The 9,079-nt window shown below is 36.4% G+C and overlaps 1 protein-coding gene across 1 annotated transcript; it reads left to right on the forward strand.

Annotated features, from left to right (window-relative positions):
- The first annotated feature begins 751 nt into the window (after nt 1–751).
- LOC118045876 (LEAF RUST 10 DISEASE-RESISTANCE LOCUS RECEPTOR-LIKE PROTEIN KINASE-like 1.1) lies at nt 752–8,720 on the forward strand. The gene is made up of 7 exons (XM_073411926.1): nt 752–1,505; nt 1,921–1,953; nt 5,950–6,228; nt 6,305–6,649; nt 7,057–7,089; nt 7,233–7,493; nt 7,619–8,720. Exons 1-7 carry the CDS (start codon nt 812–814, stop codon nt 8,578–8,580), a joined length of 2,607 nt encoding a protein of 868 aa, XP_073268027.1. The 5' UTR covers nt 752–811; the 3' UTR covers nt 8,581–8,720.
- The last annotated feature ends 359 nt before the right edge of the window (nt 8,721–9,079 follow it).

The raw sequence follows: 9,079 nt of genomic DNA on the forward strand, positions 1-9,079 counted from the left end.
AGCTATCCGGTGGTATAGCGCTACCCCTATCTAGTTATTACTATGCAACAAATTGATTTCCTTGTAGAAAGGTTTTTCCGTGGATCCCTCCACAGAGACTGCCCATGGACTGGAAGTAATTGAAACATCATCTTTGGACTCATGAGTCATGGCCACTATTTTTTTTTATTTTTTATTTTTAGTTTAGAGATGACTATGACCCATGAATTACACCTCTGCCTCTATGATCCCTCCTCCACGTCTGAACTTTCCTTGGAGGCTTAATGTGTCATTTCTCTCTCACCAATTTCTGATCTTCCCTAGAACTCCATCCTTGGCATCTAGTAAGCTCCGGGACCGTGTAATGGAGTCCATTGTTTGAGAAGGATGCCTTATTGAATTGTTACCACAGGGTTCTTATCTAATTTAGCGAAACCCTATACTTCGCTTTCTTGTTTATAACAAGCTGCAAAGAAGTCTCTGTTAATATTGCGTGGTATTTGGGAAGAAGACTTTGAAAAGTCAATAGGTCAACTTCTCTTTGATTTGCTAGCCAGTGGGAAGGAGTCTTTCAAATACCAGGTGCAACTTTACTGGGCTGGTGCTATCACCGACCAAACAGACGATTTCTAACATGTAAATTTCGCAGGGCTACCCCACCTGCTGTCCATCTTAATTACAAGTCTTCCTACTCAAGTTTCCAAGTCAACTGACGTGTGTTGCCAGATAAAGAATTATATGTACTTTGAAGAGACACCAAGACAGAGTTCTAGTAAGAGAAGTTGATCCTGTTGGTGTCTCCATTTTGTTTCTAGAAATTGGGAGCTCGGGGATGGCTCCCGTCCCTTTGCTAGTTTTCTTTGCCCTCTTTCACCCTTTGCTTATTTGCGCTTCCAAAGAAGATGGCTGGCCCTTCAAGAATTGTCTGCCTTTCAATTGTGGAAAGCTCGGAGAAATCAAGTTCCCATTCACCAACAAAACAAGTCCTGAGAAATGCGGTCCCTGTGTGGTGGATGGCTGTGACGAAGATTCTCAAAGGATCCAATTAGAAAGGGGAGGAAAATGGTTTGTACTTCACAACATCTCTCAGGCTAATACCATTTCAATCACTGATGAATATTTACGGAGGCATTTGAATTCCAATTCATGCGATTCCTTCAACAATTTGAGTCTTCCAGCCAGTGTCCCATACTTCTCTATTCTAGAATTCTCCAACCTAACTTTATTCAAATGTACTGACCCCAGTGTCAGTTTTCCTCAGCATCTTGAATTTAACTATACAGGATGCAAGAACTTCAGCATCTATTATACTCGCAACACCAGTACTCTACCTAGTCCTCCACCTACCTGTTCAATTCTTCAGCTCCCAGTGAATAAAACCGAGAGTTATGGTGACATATTCAGGCTGTTAACAGCCACCTTCTCTATTGAAGTGTTCCTATTGTTTCCCTGTTATCATTGTTATTTGCAAAGAGGGAAATGTCACATCATCGAAGGAAAGCCCGAATGCATCCATTCAATTGAAGGTATGTATGGTATGCATGGACACAGCAAAAATAGGGAGAGATAAACACATGCAAGTTTATTTGTATTTGTATACTACGACCCAGTATACTTCTGAGGACCTTGAGACATTTTACTAGACCTACTATTCTTTATTTCTGGTATTCCACTCAATTCCTGTTCTTTCTATGCAATTGATTTTAGCTTACTGGTTTGGTTTACAATTATGGGTCGTGAGAATAGAATTTAGGTTGCCACAAAATCCCATATTACTCATAAGCAGGTCCTCCTTGCTCTAAATTTTTTTATTTTTTTTTGCTGATTTTTGTGCATGCTAAATATTGGAGAATTCGATTTGGCAAAGCATGCATAAATTCGTTGTTTTAACTTTTAGGTTTTGCACTAATGCCATATTTCCTTTTTTTGCTTGTGTTGCAGAGAGCAAGAAATTGAGATTGAAGCTCGGACTAGGTAATTTACCTCCTCGAAATGTCTAGCACCACATTTGCATAGATGGCGTGATTTACTAAACTTTCCTTAACTGCTTGAGGAAGAAACATTCTTCAAAAATAGTTTAAATAGTTTAAATGTTGCAAGGAAGCCTTGAGTCCTTGCCAATCCCGCCGAAACCATACCTGTGTTCCCCTCCAAGATCTCCTCACGGATCAAATTCAAATTCTTAAACAACCACTGTCATAATTCATGACCTTTAAGTTCCAAATACTCATCGCATCTTCGTTGCATGAGACCAGGACGCATTGTACCCAAAATGTCTTGTAAAACTCTATGGCCTGAGCTAGTCAATGTTGTGTATTTCTCTCAAAAGACTACATGCTGTTTGCATAATTAAGATGCCGAAGACTCGTTCATCCAATTCCGATGGCCTTCCACAACTTCGCAATCTAAAATAGTTGCACGCTTGCACTGTATGAGTGGTCATGTGGACGAAGAATGACACGCCTGCAGCAAGATTAATAATTGAAATGCCCTCCTTGAAATTACAAGAAATTTCTCCCTGTATTCTTTAACAATCACAAATGTGAAAGTGGCAAGCATAATGTATGACAAGAAACTTCCTGGACAGAAAAATCCACCAAGTTGTCTTTTTGTTGTGGCTGAATGCATGCTTGATCTGCCAAATTAACTCGTTCCTTGCTATAATGCTCCAATAAAAAGATTTGGGAAATTACTGGAAGAAAATCAGCAGTTCTCAGTACTGTATTTTTTTTTAAAATGCAAAAATTCCTCGAAGCTTTTAATTTTTGTGTGGTAGGCATATCTCCATCCTTTCTTCAGTCTTTTTCACCAAGTCTTGCCTGTCAAATTATCCACTCAATAATAGCGTGTTGCATGGATGAAGAACTGCAAGTGTTGCGAGAGTGGGGCCAAAGAGACCTCACTTCAGACAAGAAAACAAACTGCTAATTGCCGTGTCGCCCTTCTTTTATTGGGAATTTCGAGATACGAACAATCCTGCAGCTTGCTGCTTCAATCAAGGACAAAATTAAGAAACTCCATGTATTATGTACTGGAAAGATGACCCCCGTATGCTAACGGGTCAACCTAATTTGTTTTCAATATAAAAACATATATTAAGACAATGTAAGTGTTTCTAAAAGAAATACAAGCCTCGTGTCATTATCTCGACTTCTCGATTTTCAACTAATTTAAATAACATAAATAAGAAAATACAACAAAAATATATAAAATAAAATAAAATAATTTGACAAAAAAAAAATATTCAGATGACGCAAATGTTTTTAAATAATCAATAAACATTTGAGAATATTATCATTTATTTGACTAGGTTCACCAAATTCGATTAATTTAATAATATAATTAAAAAAATATCAACAATAAATAAAGCAATTTTTTTTTTGGCAATAATTAGGTGTAAAAATGAGCTACCAATATAATACTCATGAGTATAGGAAAGAAAAGCCTATTAGCGACTCATTGTCTCTCTGTCGTGGTCATCATTTTACCATCAGAAAAATTCATTGAGACGGTTCTAATATCATTACAAAAGGTTAGACGACAATATCAAAAGAGGTTGCACACGCTGTAACAACAACGACCTAGAAACAAACCAAATAAAATATTATAAAGTGATCATATCATGCTTATATTTAATCAATTAATTTAATTGAATAAAAATGTTTTTATATAAGAAAGCTAAATTTAACAAAGAACGACAAATAAAAAGACTCGAGATAACCTGAGTCATTTTCAAAACAAGTGAAAATTCATATAGAAAGCAAATAAAAAAAATAATGCAGTCTAATCTCCAATTAAATAAATGTCAAATGATAAACTAAAAAAACATTGGCTTAAAAAAAGGTAAAATAAAAAAGCAAAATCGGTTGAATCTCTTATACCTGGGCTAATCTCCTAAACTTGTAGCCTATAAAATCTTAGACCTTGGCACAATCAAGAAGATCAATTTTCAAAAAAATTAATATTAAAGAATAAAATAAAAAAAAATATTAATCTAAAAAATTTACCAAAAAAAAATCAATTAAAAAAAAAAAGAATTGTATCTTATAGAAAAAATCAATTAAAAAAAGCATTGTATCTTATACTTGGGCTAATCTCCTAAACTTGTAGCCCATAAAATCTTAGACCTTGTCACAATCAAGAAGATCAATTTTCAACAAATTTAATATTGAAAAATAAAATAAAAAAAATATTAATCTAAAAAATTTACCAAAAAAAAATCAATTAAAAAAAAAGCATTGTATCTTATAGAAAACAATTGGAGGATGAAATCACAAAAACTTAAAAGAGGATGCAATTGGAAAAAAAATTGCAATTCTATATATTATTTCAAATTAAATCAATTGGAATGAAAAAAATAGACCAAATCTAAAGAAAAAAAAAATTGAAGATTGTTTTGAAAGTTTGGAGGGTCAGGCATGACAATTAAATAGGAGAGAGAGAAGCAGAAAAGAAAAAGAAAAAAAAAGAAGAGGTTATTGGTGCCAAACCAGAAACTCGTTGGCTATACACGGCGACCAAGAATGTAAGGGGCACCAAGACAATTCGAAATCTACCCTTAAAGCAATTGTTCTGCAACCAAACATCATTGCACCGATTGCCTAAATAACATGAGAAAAACCCACACACTGACATGTGAAATGCCACGTCAACCATTTTTTAATTAATATTTAATGATTAAATTACCCTTAAACCAACCTGATTATAATAATAAAAAAAATAAAAAAATACAAAAAAGCCACTAGGTGTAGTTAATGTTTTTTTTATGTAGAAAGGTGTATTAATCATTTTATTACATTTTAAAAAATAAAAAATATGAATAAACTCTTGAAAAGATAGTTTAATATTTTTTTGTTTTTATGGCTTTTTAGTCATTTGACTGTTAAAAAAATATAGAAGACTAATGTACTAATGAAAAGATGAAATCTCCCCTGATTACAAGTTTAAAGTTTTTCTGGTAAACAAGCATAAATATTATTAAAAAAATTTGATGGCATGCCAACGAATAGGCGATGCATGCTATGTTATTGCACCCGCTATCCAAATAACACGAGAATAATCCATACATTGACGTTTGAAATGCCAGGTCAACCATTTTAAAAATGTTTTCTTCTTTTTTAAAAACGCTTACATCATCTTAACAATTTTTTTAACGTTAAAAAAAGAACAATTGAGCTATCCGGTGGTATAAGCGCTACCCCCTATCTAGTTATTACTATGCAACAAATTGATTTTCCTTGTAGAAAGGTTTTTCCGTGGATCCCTCCACAGAGACTGCCCATGGACTGGAAGTAATTGAAACATCATCTTTGGACTCATGAGTCATGGCCACTATTTTTTTTTATTTTTTATTTTTAGTTTAGAGATGACTATGACCCATGAATTACACCTCTGCCTCTATGATCCCTCCTCCACGTCTGAACTTTCCTTGGAGGCTTAATGTGTCATTTCTCTCTCACCAATTTCTGATCTTCCCTAGAACTCCATCCTTGGCATCTAGTAAGCTCCGGGACCGTGTAATGGAGTCCATTGTTTGAGAAGGATGCCTTATTGCATTGTTACCACAGGGTTCTTATCTAATTTAGCGAAACCCTATACTTCGCTTTCTTGTTTATAACAAGCTGCAAAGAAGTCTCTGTTAATATTGCGTGGTATTTGGGAAGAAGACTTTGAAAAGTCAATAGGTCAACTTCTCTTTGATTTGCTAGCCAGTGGGAAGGAGTCTTTCAAATACCAGGTGCAACTTTACTGGGCTGGTGCTATCACCGACCAAACAGACGATTTCTAACATGTAAATTTCGCAGGGCTACCCCACCTGCTGTCCATCTTAATTACAAGTCTTCCTACTCAAGTTTCCATGTCAACTTACGTGTGTTGCCAGATAAAGAATTATATGTACTTTGAAGAGACACCAAGACATAGTTCTAGTAAGAGAAGTTGATCCTGTTGGTGTCTCCATTTTGTTTCTAGAAATTGGGAGCTCGGGGATGGCTCCCGTCCCTTTGCTAGTTTTCTTTGCCCTCTTTCACCCTTTGCTTATTTGCGCTTCCGAAGAAGATGGCTGGCCCTTCAAGAATTGTCTGCCTTTCAATTGTGGAAAGCTCGGAGAAATCTGGTTCCCATTCACCAACAACACAAGTCCTGAGATATGCGGTCCCTATGCGGTGGACGGTTGTCACGAAAATTCTCAAAGGATCCAACTAGTAAGGGGAGGAAAATGGTTTGAACTTAACAACATCTCTCAGGCTGGTACCATGTCAATCACTGATAAAGATTTACGGAGGCATTTGAAATCCAATTCATGCGATTCCTTCAACAATTTGAGTCTTCCATACTTCTCTAATCTACAATTCTCCCAACCTAAACTTTATTCAAAAATGTACTGACCCCAGTGTCAATTTTCCTCAGCATCTTGAATTTAACTATACAGGATGCAAGAACTTCAGCATCTATTATACTCGCAACACCAGTCTACCTAGTCCTCCACCTACCTGTTCAATTCTTCAGCTCCCAGTGAATAAAACCGAGAGTTATGGTGACATATTCAGGCTGTTAACAGCTAACTTCTCAATTGAAATGTTCCCATTGTTTCCCTGTCATCATTGTTATTTGCAAAGAGGGGAATGTCAAAACCTCGAAGGAAAGCCCAAATGCATCCATTCAATTGAAGGTATGTATGATATGCATGGACACAGCAAAAATAGGGAGAGATAAATACATGTAAGTTTATTTGTATTTGTATACTACGACCCAGTATAGTCCTGAGGACCTTAAGACATTTTACTAGACCAACTATCCTTTATATCTGGTATTCCACTAAATTCCTGTCTTCTATGCAATTGATTTTAGCTTACTGGGTTTGGTTTACAATTATGGGTCGTGAGAATAGAATTTAGTTTGCCACAAAATCCCATAACACTCATAAGCAGGTGCTCCTTGCTCTGATTTTTTTTCTTTGCTGATTTTTGTGCATGTTAAATATTGGAGAATTCGATTTGGCAAAGCATGCATAAATTCGTTGTTTTAACTTTTAAGTTTTGCATTAATGCCATATTTCCTTTTTTATTTGTGTTGCAGAGAGAAAAAAATTGAGATTGAAGCTCGGACTAGGTAATTTACCTCCTCAACATTTCACTTTCTCTTCTGCATATGTTTCGGCAACAACGTTCAATGAAAAACCTCCTGCCAGTAAAATAATTTCCTCAAAGGATATATTCAAGTTAAAAGTACAGTACTCTTCTTTTCAACTGCAGGTCTCGGAGTCCCTTTCATGGTATTAATAATTTTGGTGTCCATATTCTTCATCCGGTGGCATCGACACAAGAGAGCACACATTTCCTCTAACGTCAATTCAGCAAATGCTTCTTCAGATCCCTCATCAAAATCAGACCCGGAAGGGGACACCAACTACTTTGGGGTCCCCATCTTCTCCTATTCTGAACTTGAAGAAGCCACAAACAACTTCGATTCCAAACACGAACTTGGTGACGGAGGTTTTGGAACTGTATATTACGGTACGTTTCTTAACTGAAAAAACAATTTACGGTAGGTTTTCTTAACTGAAAAACAAAGGAAGAAAGAAAGAAAGCTAGCGACTTTATTTATGGGCTTTTCTATTTTTATTTATCAATCTCGACAGGCAAACTCCGAGATGGGCGGGAAGTTGCAGTCAAGCGCCTATATGAACACAATCGTAAGAGGATAAAGCAGTTCATGAATGAAATTCAAATCCTTACTCGCCTGCGCCACAAAAATCTTGTGTCTCTTTATGGGTGTACTTCTTGCCACAGCCGCGAGCTCCTCCTTGTCTATGAATACATTCCCAATGGCACAGTTGCAGATCATCTCCATCATGATCGAGCCAAATCTGGTTCACTAACTTGGACTATTCGAATGAGGATTGCCATAGAAACGGCTACCGCATTGGCTTATCTGCATGCTACTGATATCATTCACCGGGATGTAAAAACGAACAATATCCTTCTTGACAACAACTTCTGTGTGAAAGTTGCAGATTTTGGGCTTTCCAGGTTGTTCCCCAACGATGTCACTCACATCTCAACTGCTCCACAGGGAACACCTGGCTATCTTGACCCAGAATACCATCAGTGTTACCAGCTGACAGCTAAGAGTGATGTCTATAGCTTTGGAGTTGTCCTCATTGAGCTCATATCATCAATGCCTGCTGTTGATATGACTAGGAATCAGCATGAGATTAATTTGGCCACATTTGCAATGAACAAGATTCAAAAATGTGCATTTGATGAGTTGATTGACCCATATCTTGGGTACAAGTCAGATGAGGAAATTAAAAGAATGACAACTTCAGTTGCAGAGTTGGCTTTTTTATGCTTGCAGCAGGGCAAGGAAATCAGACCTTGTATGAATGAGGTGCTAAAGGAACTAAAAGCAATGGAGAGTGGAGGGTATGAGTTGGAGAATCTGGAACAGGAGCATGGCGATAACGATGCATCAAAGAAAAAAGAACCTCCGGATTGTGATGTGGTTGCATTGCTAAAGAATATCCGGTCACCGCTGTCATCGAATTCCACAACTGATCAGTGGTTTAGCAGTTCTACTACACCTAATTTCAGCAATTAATATTTCAACTGTGTTGCTTTATAGTATATTTTGGCCGTTATAAACGGGCTTCAACATGTAACATCTAATCCTTGTCCAAACTGCAATAGAGAGATTGATGACCAGAAAACTGCATACCTTTTCTTTAATTTACGCCTCGAAAATATCATAAAATTAAATAGGGATTGTATCTTATAGGAAACAATTGGAGGATGAAATTATAAAAACTTAGAGGAGGATGCAATTGAAAAAAAATTACAATTCTATATATTATTTCAAATTAAATCAATAGGGATAAAAAATAGACCAAATCTAAATGAAAACCAAATTTAAAAACTATTTTGGAACTTTATAGAGTTAGGCATGAAAATTAAGTGGGAGAGAGAGAGAAAAAAAAGGTTATTGGTGCCAAACCAAAAACTCGTTGGCTACACAAGGCAACCAAGAATGGAGGGGACACCAAGACAATTCGAAGCCCAAAAGCAATCGTTTTACAACCAAACACCATTGCACGCACTGC

Source organism: Populus alba, chromosome 10, assembly GCF_005239225.2.
Source record: "Populus alba chromosome 10, ASM523922v2, whole genome shotgun sequence".
Lineage (NCBI taxonomy): Eukaryota > Viridiplantae > Streptophyta > Magnoliopsida > Malpighiales > Salicaceae > Populus > Populus alba.